The following is a 23,538-nucleotide window of genomic DNA, read 5'->3' as shown; positions in this document are numbered from 1 at the left end:
TCTAATTATATGCGGAATAATGTGTGCATCTTTGATTAACTGCAGGAATACAGTTGCTTATTTTTGTCATCAAGTTTTGAGAAATAATAATAATGTGAGGATTTATTTCCATATGAGACGCTTTTTGTCGTTGAATACTCTCGTTTATTATTTGGAAATCATATACATACATAGTAGGAAATATATAATGTGGAAGGGTAGACTTGCAAAGTTACTCTGCTTATTTTTATTTATGATATATGTGGAGATAAATAAAGCATTGCAAAACTGCTGATTTGATCCATTTAGATCCTGACCACCAGGCTAGAGATTTTAAACATCCTTAATCAACATTTACTAGTCTGTCAAATAATATCTAAAATATATTGTTTTGTGAAAAAAAAATGATGCTTTGTTCTATTGTTTATGCGGAAAAGTGTTCACAGAAAGTGTCAATCACATGAACGTTTTATATGCAGAATAAGCGATCAGCAGCGCACTGCAACGGGTGCTTGACGGATTCGCCGCACACATACGCAAACGCACTGCATACGGAGTATTTGTGAAACAGGAGTTAGATAAAAAAAATGCATTCAATTAATTGATAACAAATTAACATGATCGACGAAATTCTTAACAATCAATTATCGATCGTCGATTAATTATGCCCATCCCTAACACACATACACATACACATACACATATACATATACATATATACATATACATATATACATATATACATATATACACATATACATATATATACACATATACATATATACATATATTTGACACTTTAATTCAAAGCGGTGGTTTTAGACTTGCTTTACCAGTTAAGCTAAAGGAAAACTATATGCTGTAACAGCCAGGATTCAGTATAAAATGCAGTAATAGGCTATTAATATGGTATTCTTTTATTCCAAACATATTCATATACTAAATTAAACAAAAAATTGCCTGGAGCGTCTTTATGAAGAATAATCTACATTATGTTTCAGTACTTAGCATCACAGGGCTGTTTATTATCTCCAGTAGGCGGCTGACTGTTTTAATATACAACAGGGTACTGTAATCTCAAAAACAATTTATAGAACAGTGTTAGTTTTTTCTTCATCTTTTGATTGCCAGATATAAAGGCACCCAGTGAGACGCAGGTGACATGACAATTATGTATAATTTGTTGTGGAAAATTGTTTTATATTTCACCATAAGGTAAAGTACAGTAATAATTTAAAATAACTTTCTGCATTCAAGTGTATAAATTCTTTGAGAGCTCTAAGTTTGCCTAATGGTGTTTTATCATAAGATAGCCACCTGTTTTATCGAATGGTTCACCATAATGACATAAATGAGCCTTTTAGCACATGCACATCACATGCAAATTATACTCCCTATTTCCCATATCACCCGCTGAGACTGCATCGCAGTGACTGTAGCCCAATATGATGTCTTTATGTCCCTTTTTATTTTGTTTAGAATTTGATTGTGGGAATGTCAGTCATAGTGTATGACTTTTAAACCCAAAGGATTTCCCTGACCATCCCTGTCATGTGACATTCTGGTATTGCTTCTGTCTGAACACATTTATTTCAGCCTACATAATTCAATTCAAAATTATTTCTATATTGCTTTTCACAGAGTTGCACTGTAGCAAGCCTTACAATAAGTACAGAGTAGTACAGGCAAATATATACAAAAAATGTATAGGATTAAAGATCAATAATAATGTATTATCTTATAAAATGTATTATTTTAATTTTATAGTGTTTACCGTGTTGGCAAATATTTTTCTTGTTTTAATAAACCTTACGTAATATTGTTATGAAACTTAATTCAGTATACATGCTTTAAAAAAAAATTGAAGTAAATTTTCACACAAAATAAGTATGCCATTTTTACTCTATCTGTCTTATGAAACCTGTTTGATTGTCTTTTTGGGTGAAATACACAGGGGTTTCATTGTAAAAGCCAGTTAAAGAGTGTCTGCTCTGTTCCAATACAGTCAAATTTTCTTTTGCGGCCCCCCAAAGAAAATTGATGACAAAAAAAACTGTTCTAAAACATAACATTTTAATTAAACAAAACATTAAATTATAGTAGTGCTGTTGGTTTGTAGCCTTATTTTTTTTAGGTTTAATTACACAGAATTCATGATAAATTTATGTATTTTATAAAATGTTGTTAAACTGGGGCCCCCCTGGCACCATCTCACGGCCTCCAGTTTGAGAACCGCTGGTCTAGAAAACTGTCAAGTTTTGTTTTGACTCCAGGTCTTTTTTTGAGGGCGTGCCCACATTGCCCATAGCAAAAACCGGCCCTGCCTGGACCACAAAGACAGTCACACAGTGGTGTGAAAAAGCGTTGGCCCCCTTCCTGATTTTCTGCTTAATGTTTCAGATCATGAAACAAATTTAAAAATTAATCAAAGATAACACAACTAAACACAACATGCAGTTTCTAAATGAATGTTTTTATTATGAAGGGAAAACAAAATCCAAACACACATGACCCTGTGTGAAAAAAGTGCAGGTATATTTGTAGCAATAGCCAGCATTACATTGTACAATATGGGTCAGAATTATTAATTTGTTATACCAAAATCAAAATTTTATACATTTCCTGCTTTACATGTATATAAAAAATGAATCATTAGTAAAATGTGAAGCTAAGGAGGACTTAATTTGGACAACTTTAAACATTTAGATTTTTTTGCACCCTCAGATTCCAGATTTTTCAAATAGTTGCATCTCGGTCAAATATAGTCCTCTCTTAACAAACCATACATCAATGAAAGCTTATCTATTCAGCCATCAGATGATGTATAAATCTGAATTTCAAGAAATTGACCCTTATGACTGGTTTTGTGGTCCAGGGTCACATGTGGCTTTAGTACGACTTTATGTCTGTATTTCCATGTTTTAGATAATCTAACTCCTGAGAAATTTCTTACTGTTTAATTGGAAACAAGACAAAAATAAGAGACAGATTTGTGTGGAATGTTTTTGTAAAATAAGCAACTTAAAAAACAGACTAAGAAAATCTGATGCATTTTATATTGTAAAGAACAAGAATAGAGAGACCAAAGTCAAGTTTGATTTGTTGAGTGTACAGATCATGCATGAGTTAAACAGAAGCTGAGAATGACAGCAAGCAGTGTGGGGAAAAAAGAAAACAGGAAAGACCAGAGCGACAATCAAAAACACATGGGTATGCATATGGTAAGAGTGAGACAGCAGAAGAGAGAGCACATGGCAGAAGATAAAAGACATAAGAACAAAAGGTAGATGTTGAGGAAAGGATCTAGAGGCAGGGAGCATTTGCTGACTCTTCTAGTTGTTCCCTTGTTTGTGATTACAAGCTATCTCTCTCTCTCTCTCTCTCTCTCTCTCTCTCTCTCTCTCTCTCTCTCTCTCTCTCTCTCTCTCTCTCTCTCTCTCTCTCTCTCTCTCTCTCTCTCTCTCTCTCTCTGCTGTGTCAGGTTCCCAGTGATTCTTTCCATAGAGAATCATTGCAACATTCAGCAGCAGAAGAAGATAGCAGAGCATCTGAAAGAGATCTTCGGAGACAAGCTGGATGTGGGGGAGGCCCTGAACAAAGACCCCAAGCAGCTTCCCAGCCCAAACTGCCTGAAGGGAAAGATACTCATAAAGGTACAAACGTGAACTGCAGCCACCCTCTCTCACCTGGGGCACGTTCAAGTTCAAAACGGTGCGCAACATTTTGCTGCAGTTTCCTGGTTGAACGACATGTTTCCTGGAAACGGTGTGCACCGATGTGCAACAGGGTTTGAGATACGTTTTCTCTTGTTTAGTGGGTGTGTCAGAACTGCAGTCCAATCAGCAGCAACATGTAAATAAACCATGCGGTGCTATAGAGACAGCTTGCACAATGGGTTCAAGTTGGAATGTTCTCTTTCATTCTGGACGGCAAGGGCAGTGACTGTAACATTAATCGTATTTCACAGTATTAAACACCAGGGCTTGACATTAACTTTTTTGCTCACCAGCCAAATGGCTAGTTGTTTTCCAAAGTTACTAGCCACTCAGTATTTTCACTGGCCACAATTTTGTTGCTGGTAAAATACATTTTATATGATTAAACTTGACTTTGGCATCCTAAAATGACTTTAAATCAAGCAAATTTACTTAATTTCAAATGCAGTCTGACCACCCAAATTAAGACAACATTTATATACCAGGTATATCAGCATAGATCATATCATATAATTGCATGAAAAACTTACTAGTAAGACATTAGATTAACTTTGAATGAATATATTAAAAGTAGAGCAGGGGTGTAGAAGATTAACTGAAAAGATAAACACAAAACCCCTCGACAACCACTTTAAATGTTTATTTACAACAGCAGTAAATACTGTCAAGAAATGTACATGAATTTTACTGTCAACTTGTTTATGCAGATTGTATTTTATAAGTTTGATCATGGTTTCTGTTAAAGTGATATAAGACTATTAATGACAAATGGCGAGAAAGCATTATTGTTGCCCAAAGTAGCCTACATTAAAATGATGCGCGAACCTCTCAGCTGGCGGGTTTCCTTTGATTTCTTGGGCATTCAGGTATGCACTGAATTTCTCTCTGCTCTTGCCCAGAGAGTGTGCACACAATTTATATCGCTTTAATCACTTCCATGCAATTGTTTTTATCTTTGCCGAAGTGTGTATGCGCTCAGACTGCGTCCTCTTGTGCATTCACAAATCCATCAGCTCTTGCGCGCTCTCTGGAAGTTGGTGCTGTGGTCCGCAACGCTTCGCTAATCGCGCGCACGTCTCAACAAACGGTCTCTGTGCATTGCGCTGGGTGCAGAGTGCTTATAATGGGAGTTGTAGTTTCCCAGTGTCGCATTGCGCATTGTTTATCATTTCGCATAAGTTTTAAGAAAACTACAATTAAAAAATTATATTCAACCTGCCAAAGTGGCTAGTGGGATTGGCTATCTTACCCGCCACAGCCGAAATCTACCCGCATTTGGCGGGTTGGCGGGTGTTAATGTCAAGCCCTGTTAAACACGTATTTATAAAGATTTTATCAGGCTCCAGAAACATTTAAAAAAGAACACAAAGAATGGCCTCTCAGCTACCGTAGTTGCAACTCTTGCGTCATCACAACAGTGTTCAACACATCACCATTTCTGTTTAATAAACGTTGTGCAACGTTTTGTCGGGGCTGAACGCAGGCCAGGTTTCATGTCACTCTTGATCCTGTTGCTTAAAACTACATTGCAAACTTTCCCCATCCTGCATTTCTTTTTTGATTTTTTTGCTATATTCAAGATTCCCATAGGCAAAGGATATTGCTGGGACAAAACTAGGATATTGCAGGGACTTTTAAAATAGCTTCCTAGACACATTTTATCCAATGTAAAGCATTAAACACTTTGACAGTGAGCAAACAAATAGTATACACGTTTTTACAAGCAAGACTATATTTGAAATTAAGAAATAGAAACAACATGATATACATTTGCAAGAGTTAGAGTAGTAAACATTAGAAGTTAAACACATTAATGCAAACAAAGGTTTGTTTTCGTTTTTCAGTTTTCAGCACTTATTTTATTAATCTGTTCTTATATAAATAATTATTTGGCTTTCTATGTAAAGTACAACTTCAGAAGTTCACATGCCATAAAGTTGCTTTATCTGTTAATGAATCATTCTTTTGATTCTTCGCTTTTCAATGAATCAGTCAAACTCATTCACAATTGGTCTGAATGATTCACCAAAACCACACAGAGACAAAAACGGGTTTGAAAAACGCCACAGTCGTACACTAATAACATGGCACTTCAGCTTAACATTGTGAAGGTCTCTTCAGTGGCAGGTGCTCACTCAGGAGAGAGGCGGGCGTTGCTCTGAGACGCTGAAGTGCATGCGGACGTCACTGCACCAGTGCATAGCTTTGGCATTAGTTATGCAGGTCAAGACAGATGGCACTGCCAGCCTGCTGCTCTACAGGACCTTCACAGTCAGGCAAACAATGATGCCAATCTCATAGACAGCAGGGAACCCTTGTTTTTGAAGCACACTTCAGCCAATCCCCCCTGTCTCCTTTGATCACATACCCGCATACATACCTGCACTTACGCACTTGCTTGAAGCATGTCACATTGAAAGCAGTGTTCATAATGTGTCTTGCACAGTCTCTAGGTCAAGCACTATTGATTTTACCTTTGTCTCATCCCTCCACCAGCAGTTTTTATCTCCTACTGGCATTCACACAAGTGTGCATATGTGTGTAAGAGATAAATAGATGTGTAGGAAAGGGCCTGGGCTAGGGGTTTTAGGTTTAATGACCATTTAATGTGCTTTAATGCTCTCAAGTGTCTAAGCACTCAAGGAAATGCTGTTTATCCTCGGGCAAAGATATCCAATGAACTGTGGGTTACTAGCTGCCTCTTCAAATTATGCTCTGTTGTCACAGTAAATTGTCTGATGTGTGCTAAACCACAGTTGAAAATGACTGTAAAGGATGGGGTTATTGATGCAAACAAAGGCAAATGTAGTTAAAGGGATAGTTTACCCAAAAAATGAAAATTCTGTCATTGTTTATACACCCTCATGTTGTTCTAAACCTATATGAGTTTCTTTGTTGAACACAAAAGGAAATAGTTTGATATTGATGGTATCACATAGTTGACCATACCCATTGACTTCCATAGTATTTGTTTTTCCTAAAGTCAGTGGATACTGTCAACTGTGTGGTTACCATCATTTGTGAAATCAATGTATCTTCTTTTGTGTTTAAGAGAAAAAAGACAAGTTTAGAACATTGGCGGCTGGTACACAATATTTTTTTTGGGGGGGGGGGCACAACAACCTGTAAATCATTTAGTGGGACTAAAGTGTTTTTGAGCCGTACCATAGTTAATATTAAGGTACACTATGTTCTACAGTTTATCAATTCACTATTATTTATACTATTGAATATAACAATATATACTACAGTGTACTACAGTATTGGGAATAGTACACAATAAAAGACATTACTTGTGAAGTGCACAGCATCCATACACCTTATTCAGCCTGCTGCCATGTTGGTTCCAAAAGGAGGCTGGGAGGGGTAGACGTCCAGAGCGTGCACTTTAAATCTATTGTTTTGTACGGGGATGCTGGTCATTCAGCCATCAAAACACAGAAAATACATCATTTTACACATTTCCACATATGACCTAATTTTGAGATAAGAGCAGCGCAATGTGTATATAAAATCTGTTTTGCTATTAGCCTGTTGGCTTATTCTTATGTTTTAAGCATTGTAAGCAACACAAATATAGTCCTATAACTAAGTACATAACTCCAATTCGTACCGATTACAAAAACGCAAGGCATAAATACGTTACTTTCCTCCGATAAAGTTTTTTAAGCACATTGACTGTACTCAATATTTGTAAGTTTCACAACGTTGGGGTTCATATGGGTTTTACATCTAACAATACTTGCACAATGACAAAACATAACGGAGAAAATACATGGGACATACGCTCATGTTTTATACAGCCTCATTTTGGAATCAGCATGGCTGTGGACTGAATAAGGCATATTGCAAACACCATCACTGATTATAATATTTTCAAATTGCTTATTACTACACTGTAAAAATTATTAGTTGACTTTACTTAAAAAATGTAGGAAACCCGTTGCGTAAAAAAATTAAGCAAGCAAATTCCATACTGTTATGTATCCTCTGGTTCACATATGCAACAACATAAGTGAAAACAATCTTTAGTACCAGAGGATACGTAACAGTATGGAAATTGCTTACTTTAAAACAGGTTTCCAACATTTTTTTAACAAAGCGGGTTTCCTAAATTTTAAGTAAACTATTAATTTTTAGAGGGTAGTGTAATCACGGTGTCTTGCTTGCGTCTTCGATCACCTGAGGTCAGTCGTCCAATCACAGGTCAGTCATGCAAAAACAATATTAATGCGCGATCAACAAAAGTGGGATGGTCCACCTGACCCAAGCAAATGAGAGAGCGGACTCAGGTTATCTGTCTGCCAAAAGTTTGTGTACCTACATAGACACTCATTTATCCAGTGCCCACCACAGAATATGTAAGTATTCTCACAGAAATTAACCAAATAAAATTGCTAATAATGCTTTTAATAAATGCTAACATAACTACCAGGTGAATAGTGCATTGGCCGCACCCCTGAGCCCCCTATTGACCAGCCACCAAGTAAGAATGAGTAGAGGAGATGCAACTTCATTGGCCTTAAGCTACATTCAGACTAGCAGCGACTAGCAGTAGCAGAGTCACACAATCTCATTGATTTTAATGGAAGCTTGCCGGCTTCCGGCTACACGAGCGACAGTAACCGTTGGCGACTGGATAGGGCGTGTCCAGCTGCATGACAAAGTTGAGAAATGTTTAACTTTATGCAAATTATGAGCGACATTCGGGAGCAACTACCAATGAGAACGAAGCAGGAGAGTTCACGTCATCTGTCTCTCGTCAGTTACTGGAGTGGACTTTACTCATTTGTTTATGACAACCAGATATAGAAACGCCTCTTTTGAAAGAGACGAGCGATACACAGCGACAAAGTCGCTTATAATGTGAATGTACCTTTAGGGCTACATATAGTACTGGTTTATTATTCATCTGTGGTGGCTGTGTCAACACACAAAGTGCTGTCGATAGCTGAAGTAGGGGTAAAATACAGTCCAAAACTCAATAATGAAGTTGTTTCCTCTTTCTTTTTTTTTTACAGTGATGATTGTTTTTTGGTGTGAAACACATTGTAAAAAAGGGCCGATTTAATCTGGATTATGAAGGTGTTGAATATAAGCCAGCTGGTTAACATCAATATACCAGGGTAGATTTAACAGCGTCAATATTTAGTTTATAGTCATGCCTAGCATTAGTTTATTTGTTAAAACATAGTTAATTAATTAAAAAGACGTTTACATTTCATCCTCATTAAAGGCGGAGTGCACAATGTTTGAAAAATGCTTTGGAAATGGGAGTCAGGCCGACTACCAAAACACACTTGTAGCCAATCAGCAGTAAGGTCCCCCTTGGATATTAGCTGAGCACTGCTGTGTCTATCAGTGTTTCTTCTTATCAAAATACGCTTTAACCATCAGTTTTGTAGGCAGCGAGTTCAGAGTGACTTCCCAATTCACTGGAAATGCCTGAGCTGGCTTATTGAAAACCAAGAAGTAACCGTGCATATGTCAATTGATTTCTGCATCTCGTCATTGCCTGCAGGGAAAGCGTCTTCCTCCTTACCTGTCTGCAGATGCTGAGGAGGGCGAGGTGTCTGACGATGACAGTGCTGATGAGATTGAAGATGACTTCAAACTGAAGAACAGCATGGTAGGACTGGAACAAACACACAGAGTCAGGTTAATGTATGCTACAAGTGTTCAATTTGAATAGACAAAATAAACAATATAAAAATAAAAATTGTGATAAAGACTGATCAGAAGTGAAATTGTTAAAACCTGTGTGCACTGAAAAAAAAATGATACACTGGATTTACTAAAACAATTAAAATATAGTGCATAATTTTTGCATCCACTTTTTAAAGTAAGTTTTACATGGAATTTTAAGCAATTTAAGCTTAAAATTTGCTTTTTTAGCATGTACAACTTACTTGTGTATGCATAAATGATGCACTTAATTTTTAAGTAAATCCAGCATATTATTTTTAACATTACAAGTTCACTGCCTAGTTAGTTATATTTACTAAAATAATTTAAGTAGTTTCAACACAAAATTATTAAGTTAATTTCCTTCGTACAAATTTTACACGATAAAATTTAGTAATAATGTAATAATTTAGAATGACTCACTTTTTGTGTTATTTTTACTCAAATTTGGTTAAAAAACAAGAATTAATTTTTTTAAATAGAATTCACTCATTTCATTAAATTTACTAAGCCACAAAATAATTTTTTACTGTGTTCTGTGTTGCCATGCCTTTTCACATAGTCATTCAATGTTACTATCATTAAATGAAACAAATGTAAAATACAAGTCATTAATGGTACTGATTTGTGCATATTATTAGCTGGCAAAACAAAAACAAAAAAAAAACAATTGTGATCTGTTTAACAACGTTTCACTCAAGCTGTTATTTCGTTTCCTTATATGCTGTCATACCATCTTCTTTGCACACATTATCATATCTCTCTCTTCTCTCTCCACCGCTATTGAGAGTCTCTCACTGACAGATGCTATTTTGTTGTCTGGCTGCCTCCCCAAAACTGTTCTGGCTCACAGTGAGCTGTCTTTAAAAGGCGATCAATCAAGGCCGAACCCCAAACGTTTTCTGTTTTTGTTGAAATACCTCTTAAAAGACAACAGTAACAGCATCAGAGAGTCTTGCACAAGATTACCATGAAACATCAAGCAGCATTGCCATTATCACAATCCATCCTGCAACAATTTGTAAAGCTTCTGGTTTTTGACAATGAAAACGATATTTAACTTGCTCATTTACAACGACAAATAGATTTACTGGTTAAGTTATTTTTGTCAATGGTGAATTCTTTAATGGCATTTTAATGTATGCTTGCAAAATATTCATGTCGTTTTGTTAGGAGTAATTAATGTTTAATGATCCACTTTAAGAAGTCGTTACCGAGAGCCAATTAAAGATTTCTATGCCTCATCTTATTACACGCCTACTTAAACGTGTCATGAAATGCAAGAGAAACGCTGGATCTTTGCTGTAATGGCTGCTATGTAATTAGTTGATGATTTGAAGAAAGATTAGTAAATTGCTTTATAACTTAGAAAATTGTCATTTTTCTCAATCCAAAATTGTCTATTTTGTTGTATAGCGTGCAAAAATCAGTAAGCGAAATTAGCATGCATGAATCCTTAATATGCAAAAACATTACTGTAAATTTGAAATACCCTGAGAATTCTTAGTATGCATCGTGTAGACACTTTTCTATCCCATGAGAACACTGAAGCTGAGGAGCTGCCAATTTCAAAAGGGAATAAATTAATAACACTAGAAAACTGTAAGCCAGGCAGCTCTTTTCAAGTGTAAGAAGTACTAAGAAGTGTAATAAAAAATAAGCCTATGGGTTGTTGTTACCAATCTATGTGTTGAAACAACCCACAATAGGTTTGTGTATAACCCAGCTGTTGGGTTTGTCCATATTTGACCCAACCATGGGTTAAAATAACCCAACATTTAAAATCTACTGTACGTTTGAGTACATTATATTTGTGGTTGTTGTCAGATGTCCAGAATGTATTCATACTCCAACTTACACATACTATATTTAATGCATTGTTTTAACAGTCACTAAGTAGGTACCTTATCAAATTCAGCGCAGATTGTCACAGTATGGGATTTGGCTGCAGGTATAATCTCATTCCTTATGAGCTCCAGATGTTTACGCCCCACTTTTCTGGTCTTGCTGTCTGCATTTCAGTCCAACGGACCGAGTCAGCACCAGGTAGAGACGCACATTAGGAAGAAACTTGACTCTCTAATGAAGGAGTCTCAGATCGGGGACAAAGAAGACACTGACAGCTTCTCCATCAGAGCTCTGCTCCGTGCCACTCACGAGGGCCTGCAGAGAAACCTGCGCAAGGTAAAGCACAATCTACTGTATTGCAAGCTAGGCACAGATGTGTTTCTGTGTAAAGATGGAAAGATAGATTAAGAAGACAGGAAATAGACTAATCGGTGTAATCCAGGCATCCTTTAATTAATATTCGTTCTGCCTCCTTTCTGTTCCTATTATTAGAATTTGAACACTGTAAACATTCATTTTAATGTGCAGGGATTTTCTGTGCCCTCCAGTGTTCCTGCATAATATTAATAGACAAAACACAAAGACCCATGGAGAGAAGGATTAAATTAAGAGTCTTAATCAAGTCTCTGATGATATGTGACCCAAAAAATTCAGTGTGGTGTTTGACTCAGTTAGAATTTGATCTGCCATAAAGGAGGCAACTTCCGTGGCAATTTCTCCTCAGATCTTGTTTTTGAAGCAATCGTGATATGTTTTTATGGATGTGTTATTCAGGCAGTTGTGTTGTTTCCACACTTCCACAAACCATTTTTTTGTCCTCACTGTCTACTGGACACAAACAGCAGTTGCAGTCTCTCTTTTTTCTGCATCCTAAATATGAAATATATTTTTGATATGATCGATACGGGCTCGATTTGCTTGTGAGCACATAGGGAGGAGATGTAAGATTTGATCTGTAAACGTCACACACTACATGATAATCTTAGCCGAATATCGGAACTGATGGAGGTCCTGGAAATGACTTTTTCTCAGATTCTCGAGAATGCCCGGCTTCAGGTTTAATTTTAGTCACAATGAAATGAATTAGGGCTGTAACAATTAACCGTGTGTCACATTTAAAATGCCTGTCTGAAATCGATTCTGAATCACAAGGCTGCGGTTCTGTGTTTTATGCACAGCTTGTGAGTGTACTATTGCTCTGTGATCAGTAGGAAGTCCTTATCAATTTAAAATCATTATAAGTCGGAATCGTTTATAACGTGCATTTAAAAAATCAACACTCGTTAAACAAAATCATTCAAAATATTCTTTATCATCATGAAAATACCTGAAATAATTTGAAGAATAGCCATGTAAATATGCTTATAGACATTTCCTGGAATAGCGTTTGTAATGATACTTCTTCTGTGGCACAAATGGAGTTTCTGCACGAGAGCGCCCCCTGGTTTGGGATGTACCAGGATTTCACCATAATTCATTAAAATTCATTTATTGAGAAAACGCGCATTTGCATGATTAATCGTTACAGCCCTAAAATTAATATAAAAAACTGTGTGGTATGTTTTACATATGACTTATCTGTGAAATTCAGTATTTAAAAAAAATGTATGTGCCCTTATAATCTTTAATGAAAAAAGCAAATCTCCTCCCCTACTCGAAACGATCTCTCTTTACTTCAGGTCATGGGGTATGGCAGGTGGGCGGTTTCCGGGAAAAGATCACAGCGATTAGGAAACGGCAACATGACCCAATTTCTTATGATCCCATCAATTCTCGAAGGACGAATTCAAGTCCAGCCCTGCCTTTTTTCTCATTTCAAAAGTGTAACACTTGGATATACGTCACGACGAGGAAAATTTAGACAATCGCTACTTCCATTTCATTGTGACTTTGTCAATGTTTGAGTAAATGTTTCCAAAATTATTTTGACAGCTTTTGTGTTTGTCTTCTAGAATTCCAAAGATGGCATGAAGAAATCTCATAGTCGATCATTTATCAGCAACCTCAAGCACAAGGTCAGAATGAATACATTTATACATCTTTTTTGTTCGTCTCTCTCTCTCTCTCTCTCTCTCTCTCTCTCTCTCTCTCTCTCTTTGGATGGGCCTCTTTGTGTCTGTTAATATTGAATATTATACAAATGTGGCAATTTCATTTCCTGGAAGCAGAACGATTTGAAGAATAATCAACATTACTCTTACTATTATTGCAATTTTTGTAACGAAAATGTTAAAGCAAAGAATATTCTTTACAAAAAAGTTTGTACATTTTTATATGGTGGAGACAATAAATGTTGGCAGGGCAATTTAAAATCTAAATTACTGTTGTCTTACCTAACACAATCTTTAAATTATTATTGTTAAACCCTGATTTTTTTGCGTGGAAGTGTCCTCTATGTTGAGGCTGTATAGTAGTATTCATACTTGTGTTGGTATCTGATCTTTATTGCACTCTGTCCAGTATGATTGTGTATACAGAAAATGGCATTTCTGAACTCTAGAGAGTTTCGTATTTCATCCTCTGCATTAAAACTCTCCAAGCGTGTTATTCATCTACATCTCATATATTGAATGTGATTTGTGTGTAATTCTGCACCTCGGTAGCAGGTCGATAAAGCAAGCAAACACGGCTTGCGGTTTTGGTTTGATCGTGAACTACTTTACCAAGCCGACACATTGATTTTTTATTATTAAAATGTAATCGGGGTTGTCAGGGATATGTCATGGTGTCTCGTCTCCTGTGGATCGTATCTGTCATTCCTGCAGAAAGTGGGTGGGCACGCCTCATGTGCACGCGTGTAGTGTTTCCTCCCACTCTTATCATTATTGGTTGTGTGTGCTTATGTTGTGTGCGCATGGGTTCTTCTTTTGTTAGTAGTTGGTCTAAAGCCTGTAATTAATTTAGCTGTTATGCACAGCAAGGCCTAAAAAAATGTTACATTCAAACACATGGCAAGTGTTAATTCATGTTACACGCACTTGTGTGATTATGTTAAGTATGCCCTGTAAAACAGGCCTGTGCTATTCTTTCCCTCTCTGTTTTGTGTAGGAGGAATTTCATTAATTCCCATCTAAATGCACAGGATTAAAGTTGCTCTCTATGTATTTATTTAACATACTGTGTGTCTTCACAGAGGCACTCCAAATCAAGGCTGAAATGTCAGAGTGTTGAAACGGATGAAGACAGCCAGCAGGAGACATCAGGACAGTTCAACAGGTGACATCTAATTGCCTCTGTTTTCACAATGTTACCTCTCAGACTGGCTGTCTAAGACATTGGTCATGCTTGTACAAGCATCTGTCTGTCTGTCTGTTTTTGGTTAGTAGGCAAATGTGTAATGTATGAATGCCTTTAAAATGAAGAAAACTTAAATGCTTATAGTCTATCAATTCTAGTGCTCCTGTATAGCTCAATAGTATTGCGTTAGCAGCTCAAAAGGTCATGGTTTATGGGAACACACATGCTGATAAAAAATATGTGTAGATTGCAATGCACTAAAAGTTGATTTGAATAAAAGTCTATCTGTAAATTTATACATAAACATATGAAGGCTTCCAATGCAAAACCTGTTAACTCTTTCACCGCCAGCATTTTAAAAAAAAGTTGCCAGCCAGAGCCAGCGTTTTTCATGATTTTCACCAAAGTTTAATACCTTCCAGAAAATGTTCTTCTTTAAATATATAAACATACAATATACCAAATGAAAGAACAGACCCTCTGCTTTAAAAAAAAAAAAAAAAAAAACGTTTCATCCTACCTTCAGTGGTTCTTTTGTAATCAGCTTTTGAATATGGGTAGGTTTCTGCAAAAACACCACATTTTGAGCAAAAAGCAGAGATAATTCCATTTTTGTGACGGACTTTTCATAGAGATCCATCCAGAGCGATCTTTAAAACAGACACGGACATGCAGCCGCTTGCCATAGGGCAATACTTCCGGGTTTTAAAAGTTGCGGAAGGTGGATAATAGCGGTATTGCGGAAAGACGGAAAATCTCGCATTGGCGGGGAAGCATTTTCTCTTAATTGACGAGATATCTCGTCAATGGCGGGGAAAGAGTTAAGTGGGTCTGACATGTTTTCTTGTAAATGAGCATTTTTTGTATCATGCTCTTAAGTTTAATTTTAAAAAGTTATTAGTTATTCATGAAAAGGTTATTAGTCAGTAATTGAAATACCTTTTTTTTTTTTTTTACAAATTTCACTTTAGTCATTTCAGTGGTATTTAACATATTTGACTTTCTTTTGCTGCAGAACCCTCTAAGTGCATGCAAAATCTACTTGTTTGGACAAGACATACTGCAGTAAACAGTTGCGAAATTACTAAAGATCCAACTAAAAACTGCAAATGATAAAAGTCAAAATTCTGTGATGCATGTGACTGACACATTCGTCTTTTGTGCTTTTAGAGGACTTTGCTGAAAAATCATTGTTGCGTTTTATGTGTTGTACCAACAAACCATTTTTTTCTGAATGACCTGAGATTGGGATTGAATTGGATTAAAGAGCACCTATTGTCCGATTGTTCACAATTTTACCTTTGTTTTTTCCTTTGGTGTGTGTGTGTTAGTACATGTTAAAGATATGCAAATGGTACATACCCCAAAGTAAACGGTGACGCAAGTTATTGTCTCCAACAATACGTAAATCTATTTTTTTGGACTACAACAAACACACGGATTGTAGGCAACAGTTTACTTCCTGGGATTGGTGATGTAGACAAGGCCGACATTTTCATAATTCTTCCGGCTTCGGTCTAACAGCCTGTAAGTAAACTCATGTTAGCATTGCATTGTGAACAAATCTTTCAAACATGGTAAGGAGCGTCACATTTCCTGCTGACATCAGAGGTATTCAGGCCAATCACAACGTACAGATTAGCTGGCCAATCAGGGACACAGAGCTTTTCAAATCTGTGTGTTTCAGGAAGAGAGTGAAATCTAAAGCTACAAAAATTTATGATATGTGGAAAATAATGTGTTTTTCTTCCATAAACCACACAAACACATTGTATTATACCAAATACACAAAATAACGTTTTTTTAGCAAAGAAATAGGTGCAAATTGGTGCAAAGGCACAGTATTTGATGAACGCATAATATCTGCCGAGAGCATTTGGTTAATATCATTATCTCATTTTTGACAGTGGTGGCGTTTAGCCGCATTTGCATTTGAGCTTCTCATATTTACAATGGATATACATATATATACATATATATATATATATATATATATATATATGTATATATATATATATATATATATATATATATATATATATATATATATATATATATATATATATATATATATATATATATATATATATATATATATATATATATATATATATAGCCTATACACTAAATATAAATGTATAAATAGGTACATAATTTCGTGATACAGCGTTGATATATATGTACTGGTCAATCTCTGCTATCTGTTTATCTTTTAGTGTTTTATTTGCTGCAGTGCTTTCTTTACAGTGTTTTTTTCCAGCAATAAATAAGCCCATTGGCCCTTGGTCTTTGCAAAGAGATGGTGATGCCATTCAAGCGAGAGAGAGACAGAGAGAGACAGACTTAGATGTAGAGACAAAGGGCAGAGTAAATTGAGCACAAGCACTGTTTGAAAGACCAACAGCCTGTAGCGACAGAAGATTTTGCATCACATGGCTCATAGTTTAACAACAGCACTGAGCAGTAGGTTAAAGGTAAATGATGTGGCATAAGCCATGGCAAAAGAAAAAAAGTATTGATAAGAAAGAAAACGCTTTCGTACACACTTCAAAGGCAGCGTGTTTGAAATATAAACAGAGAGTGCCTTTATGATAACTAATCACATATTTGAAAACTACAACACTAATTTCTCACTAGAAATGCAATTAAAAGGTGTAAAAAGTGAAAATGTACATTTATTTACAATAAATTTGTGCTCTAGGCGCTTTTTTGGCCGCCATTTCATGTCAATCACATTCCCCATGCACGCACACGCATAGAATTGCGGGACAAGATCTCAGGAGTCAGGAAGTAAACCTAACATTGGATTCGGACATGCCTTGATGCCTTGATGCCTTCCTGCCTTGGAAGGCAGCAATTTAGAGTTTTCGGACGCAGCCTATATATTTTAAGCTGCTGTTTGAGAGTCTGACTATATGAGATGGTCATGCATTAGATACACAGAGCAGTGTGTTCATAGTCCATGCTTTTGTTTGTGTGTATTTGCGTCCTTTAAGGTTGTTTGTCTGTTATGTTACACTGGCCTTTGATTTCTTATTATATGCATGCTGCTTTTTTTATTTAACTGTACTCTGTATGTGTGTCTAAGCACAAGCAAAGTAATTGCATGTAACAATTAGATGTTTTGTGAAAATGTTGTCTTTTTATGTGTGTTTGCCTGTAGAGGTGGAAGGAGGAGGAAAACGATAAAACTGAGCAGAGATCTGTCAGAACTTGTGGTGTTCACCAACTCTGTGGTGTCTCAGGAGTGTTTAGATGAGGGTGAGGATCATCTTTATTTTTTTTTTGTTCTTCTGATTATTATCTGGTCTAGCTGATGTAATGATGATCAGTCAAATGTGGAAACAGATGTTTTTTTTCTTATCCTGGGAATTAGTTTTGTAGATATTATAGTACATACAGTAATGTTTTAATATATGCTTTATATTTAATTTTGAACCAGTTTATTCAGGAGGAATATTTAAAAACTCCTCTGTTATTTATAGACAAATTTACCATCCTCTCCCCCATATCTTTTGTTGTATTTATCTTGGGTTACTCTCCCCTGCACTTTCTCTCTAAGGGTCGCCCTATAACGTTCTGTCATTTAGTGAGACGCGATCTCAGCACCTGGTGCACCATCGAGCCGAACGCTTCTTGACTTTTAACCAGAGGCAGCTCTCTCGGATCTATCCCTCCGCCTACCGGATCGACTCCAGCAACTTCAACCCACAGACATACTGGAACGTGGGCTGCCAGTTAGGTGAGCATAACACATGCAAATATAGAAATACATGCCTGCTTTTCAAAGAGTGTGCAAGGTGCTGAGAGATTTTGGAGTCAGCTGATGGAACTTACACTTATTGAGCCAACGCTTTTTTGTACCTTTTGTGCATTTAGTTGTCTTGTACATGTGTTTTTATTTCATGCAAACTCAAAGAGTTAAGTTATATGGAAAATCTTCACAAAATATGATGCATGGCAACATTATACACTCACATAAAGGATTATTAGGAACACCGGTTCAATTTCTCATTAATGCAATTATCTAATCAACCAATCACATGGCAGTTGCTTCAATGCATTTAGGGGTGTGGTCATGGTCAAGACAATCTCCTAAACTCCAAACTGAATGTCAGAATGGGAAAGAAAGGTGATTTAAGCCATTTTGAGCGTGGCATGGTTGTTGGTGCTAGACGGGCCGGTCTGAGTATTTCACAATCTGCTCAGTTACTGGGATTTTCAAGCACAACCATTTCTAGGGTTTACAAAGAATGGTGTGAAATGGGAAAAACATCCAGTACGCGGCAGTCCTGTGGGCGAAAAAAATGCCTTGTTGATGCTAGAGGTCAGAGGAGAATGGGCCGACTGATTCAAGCTGATAGAAGAGCAACTTTGACTGAAATAACCACTCGTTACAACCGAGGTATGCAGCAAGGCATTTGTGAAGCCACAACACGCACAACCTTGAGGAGTACCTAAGCATTGTTTCTGACCATGTCCATCCCTTTATGACCACCATGTACCCATCCTCTGATGGCTACTTCCAGCAGGATAATGCACCATGTCACAAAGCTCGAATCGTTTCAAATTGGTTTCTTGAACATGACAATGAGTTCACTGTACTAAAATGGCCCCCACAGTCACCAGATCTCAACCCAATAGAGCATCTTTGGAATGTGGTGGAACGGGAGCTTCGTGCCCTGGATGTGCATCCCACAAATCTCCATCAACTGCAAGTTACTATCGTATCAATACGGGCCAACATTTCTAAAGAACGCTTTCAGCACCTTGTTGAATCAATGCCACGTAGAATTAAGGCAGTTCTGAAGGCGAAAGGGGGTCATACACAGTATTAGTATGGTGTTCCTAATAGTCCTTTAGGTAAGTGTATATCATAATAATAAATACATAACCAAATAATTGTTGCATAATTTCTATAAGGATTCGGATGCAGTCTAGTTATTGTCTGACGTATTTATTACGGACGGTTAAATACAACAAATTTAGCACTTATGACTGAGTTGACCTTTGTTACTGTGTATGTGCACATGCTATGTATTTAAACTCTTTCCTCTGCATTGCCATATGTTCTCTGCACAAACCATATGGGTCCTGGCTGACAAACTGACAGCTTAGCCAACATGTGCACTTTTTGATACGTGGAGTCATTGTAGGAAAACACATATGCACTTTTCACATGCATACACAAACCATTCCCAAGAGACTTTCTATCTGCCTCTGTAAGTCTTACAAGCACACACACACAAAGCATTACTTGTTTTCTCATTCTTCACATGACTAACTGTGAATGAATAACTATTATCAATGCTCCATTTCCCGGTGTGTCTGAAGAATCTACAGGATGAAGAAACTGACACGGATGGAATGAAGCAAGGAAGATTTAGAAAGTTTAAAATCAGATAGACATGAAGACAGGCAAAGGAGAAATGCGAGACAAGAAAGTGTAGCAAGGTCAAGCAGATGAGTGTGCGCGTGTTTGTGTGTGCCATCATAAGGGTCCAATAAACAAGATAGAATTGGAACTTGCGTAGGCGCAGCTGAGATCTCCTTGGTTTTTGCCCCTTGATTGTTTATTGAGTACAATGTTTACCAGGCCATGATGCAACCTCACAGTTTGTTCAATCATCCAATTTATTTAGGTTTACACAGCTGTAAACACATGAAATTATTTATTTGAATATGATTCGTGAATAAATGAATGTAGAAAGGCATGACAGAAAGTAAAGATAAGATTTGAAGGAAAAATGCAAGAAAAAAAGATGAAGGAAGGAAAAGAAAGAAAATGTGGAGGAAAGTAAATTATAAATATATGTGATTAAGAAAGATTATTTTTTCTTTGACATACAGTGGCTTTGAACTACCAGACAGAGGGCCGCATGATGCAGTTGAACAGAGCTAAGTTTATGGTGAATGGAGGCAGCGGTTATGTGCTGAAACCTGGAGCAATGAGTAAAGGTGCACATGTTCATTTGATATCAAGTACTGTGAAACCAGCATGTGCAGGCACTGTGTTACTACCAGAATGTATTTTTCTTTAATATAAAGAGCTAAGTATATTTGAAATCACTGGAATATCTCTTTATGTGCAAGTCTCCAGGGATAGTTACCTTCTCTGATCATTTCCAGGCTCATTCAACCCGCTGAACGACGATCCGCTGCCTGCAAATCCAAAGAAACAGCTGGTGATAAAAATCATCAGTGGACAGCAGCTGCCCAAACCTCCTGACTCAATGCTGGGAGACCGTGGAGAGGTGAACATATGATGTCTAAACAAAACATTACCAACAGGTTCCAGTTCAGAGAAAGTACAATGTTGAATTTATTCACAGATCATTGATCCTTTTGTGGAGGTGGAGATCATTGGCATTCCAGCGGACTGCTGTAAAGAACAAACTAGAGTTGTGGATGACAACGGTAAGATTTCAGTGTTTAGGATTTTGTTTGTTTGAGGAAAGCAGAGAGTGTTTTCTTGTTAACCATTGGTGTGATTGTTACCGCAGGATTTAACCCTGTATGGGAAGAGACCTTGTCTTTTACACTTCACATGCCTGAGGTGGCTCTGGTGCGTTTCCTGGTCTGGGATCATGACCCCATCGGACGAGACTTTGTGGGACAGAGGACCGTAGCGTTCAGCAGTCTCATGCCAGGTGAGTCATTTGTGTAAATCACTTCATGAATTGCATAAAAATAGCACGCCTTTTGAAAAGTTGTGCAATACATATGGCAAAGTCCAATTTTGCGTGCATACGATACGCCAGTTCTTCCCGTTCACTTAAAACTATCCATATTTTTGTGTCATTGTGTGTATCTTTTTCTATTTTCAAACCATTGTCGCTTGGGGTTGCCGTTAGATTTGGGATAGGATGTCATTTTATGTACAGGATTCTCAATTTTTGTTTTTCTATTTTTAAACCATAGTGACTTGGTGTTGGTAGAATTGGAGTTTGGGTTAGGATGTCTGTGAAATGTAACAGAAAGTTGTTAAACAATAGTGAAAAACAAAACAAGAAATTAATACATAAAATGCGTTGTATTAAGTGAACGGGAAGGACTGGTGTATCATATGCACGCAAAATTGGACTTTTCAAAAGGCGTGCTATTTATACGCAATTCATGAGAATGGGGTCCATTTCCAGTCTACTACAGTATTTTTATTCAGTTTAAACAGTTTTAAATAAGTAAAATATAAAGCAGTTCTGTCTTTTTTTATTTGAAACCATCAAATGTCATTTCCATCACATCTCTGGTAACACTCTGTAGTTGGACTATAGCGGCAGACTCCCTTTTTCCTGCAAAGTCAAATTCAATAGCTTATGTTTTACACATCTTGTGTTTATTATTTTAATAATATTTTACCACTTCATAATATGACAATTATGTTTTTATTGGATATTACACCCAATATTGCCAGCTAAATTGTCTTGATTTATTTATGTACCATGTTTCATATTTCACCTCAAACTTGCTCTTCATTGACATGGTACTGTCTTCTTAACAATGTGTGTAAATTATACATTGCATTTACACATAACAAAAAGCAGATAACAAAAATAGCATTAAAAGCAAAAAATAGAAAGAACCCAACCAACCATATGGGTTGAGGTTCAGGGATAAAGAGTAAAAGCATGTAATGTTGAATGGAGTGACATCAGTCAGGTGGTGTCTTAGTAAGCGTGTGATTAAAGTAATGAACTCTCACTGCCCTCACTGACAGACAGTCACCTATGACTTTAACTGATGCCAGACGTGCTCCTCTGCTGGCATGCCGAAATACTGATGACTTTGTGTCTTCCTGTTTTCATTTCCCTTCTGAACATTCTCACAAATGCCTTTCTTCCATCCATTATCAATCATTGCTCCTCTTTCCACTCTCACAGGATATAGACACGTTTATTTGGAGGGAATGACAGAAGCATCCATTTTTGTCCATATCACAGTGCATGAAATCTATGGGAAGGTGAGCTCATAATGACACAGACATGGCCGGCATCGGCTATCCTCACATACAACAACAGACATTTTCACTAAATGTGTTGTGAAAATGCATCCAATATGAATTCTACTCTCTTATACATTTGCTGTAGTATATTGATCTTTTTTTGATGGATAATGGATTAATGTTTTGCAGGAACTTTGATTAAATAAAAAGGTGTTAAAAGGTCAGCTGGTCCAGTGTGACAAACCTGCCTGAAATAAATTTTAAAAAATATTTTTTAACTCTTTCTCCACCATTGATGAGTTATCTCGAGAAAACATTTTCCTGCCAATGATGCTTTCCTGACTAGTTTTTACGGTAAACGGTAATTCCGCTATTATCCACTAGATCCACTCTTGAAGTGAAGCAAAAACGAATTTAATAAATTTAATAAATTTAAACTATGTGTATGTTTTGATAATCGTTCTTATGAGGTTATAAAAAGAGAACCAATTAAGATGATGAAACGTATTTTCTCGTTCTGCTTATTTGTTTAAAAGCAAAGGGTCTATTCTTTCATTTGATATATTTGTATATTTATAGAACATTTTCCTGGAACTTTTTTGTGAAACTTTTGTGAAAATCACAAAAAATGTTGGTGGGCAATTTAAAAAAAGGCTGGCGGGGAATGAGTTAATAAATGCCTGAAATTGTAAAAATCACTTAAATATTTAATTGAAGTCCCAACTTTTAAAATTTTTACTTTCCAGTGGAGTCCTTTAGTCCTCAACCCAAGCTATACCATAATGCACTTGCTAGGAGCTAATAAGGTACCCTGACTATGTAGTGTGCTGCATGAATACTGCATGAGCGTCTTCTGACCTGTGTCACTGTGATATCCTGTTCTTGCTCGGTGAACACTAAGTTGTAAATGTGCAGAACTGAATTAAAATGTCAAAGCTGATTGTGTAAGTAATGCTGTTTGGTAGTGGACGTTCAATTCTGTCTTTGACTTTGAATCTGGATTGACGCTTCAGGATTTTATTTAAGTGTTTCCCAACCTTTTATGACTTACAGTATGTTCATTTAGCCAAACATACTACTTTAACAATAATTTTTTATTTAGCACCATATTTGTATTATTTAGACCCAAAA

The 23,538-nt window shown here is 36.7% G+C and overlaps 1 protein-coding gene across 1 annotated transcript in view; it reads left to right on the top strand.

Moving 5' to 3' along the window:
- The window catches only part of plch1 (phospholipase C, eta 1), a 68,551-nt gene that overhangs the window by 38,453 nt on the left and 6,560 nt on the right, over positions 1-23,538 (top strand). Inside the window, exons 9-21 of the mRNA XM_065282975.2 lie at positions 3,461-3,632; positions 9,217-9,324; positions 11,403-11,564; positions 13,181-13,243; positions 14,362-14,444; positions 17,629-17,726; positions 18,028-18,207; positions 20,316-20,423; positions 20,595-20,719; positions 20,798-20,882; positions 20,969-21,115; positions 22,346-22,425; positions 23,154-23,213. Of these exons, the coding sequence (XP_065139047.1) occupies positions 3,461-3,632; positions 9,217-9,324; positions 11,403-11,564; positions 13,181-13,243; positions 14,362-14,444; positions 17,629-17,726; positions 18,028-18,207; positions 20,316-20,423; positions 20,595-20,719; positions 20,798-20,882; positions 20,969-21,115; positions 22,346-22,425; positions 23,154-23,213 (1,471 nt within the window). The remainder of the gene's footprint in view (positions 1-3,460; positions 3,633-9,216; positions 9,325-11,402; positions 11,565-13,180; positions 13,244-14,361; positions 14,445-17,628; positions 17,727-18,027; positions 18,208-20,315; positions 20,424-20,594; positions 20,720-20,797; positions 20,883-20,968; positions 21,116-22,345; positions 22,426-23,153; positions 23,214-23,538) is intronic.

This window comes from Paramisgurnus dabryanus, chromosome 9 (assembly GCF_030506205.2).
Source record: "Paramisgurnus dabryanus chromosome 9, PD_genome_1.1, whole genome shotgun sequence".
In the NCBI taxonomy this organism is placed as follows: domain Eukaryota; kingdom Metazoa; phylum Chordata; class Actinopteri; order Cypriniformes; family Cobitidae; genus Paramisgurnus; species Paramisgurnus dabryanus.
Note: the sequence above shows the minus strand (reverse complement) of the source record. Positions and strands in the feature narration are given on the sequence as shown.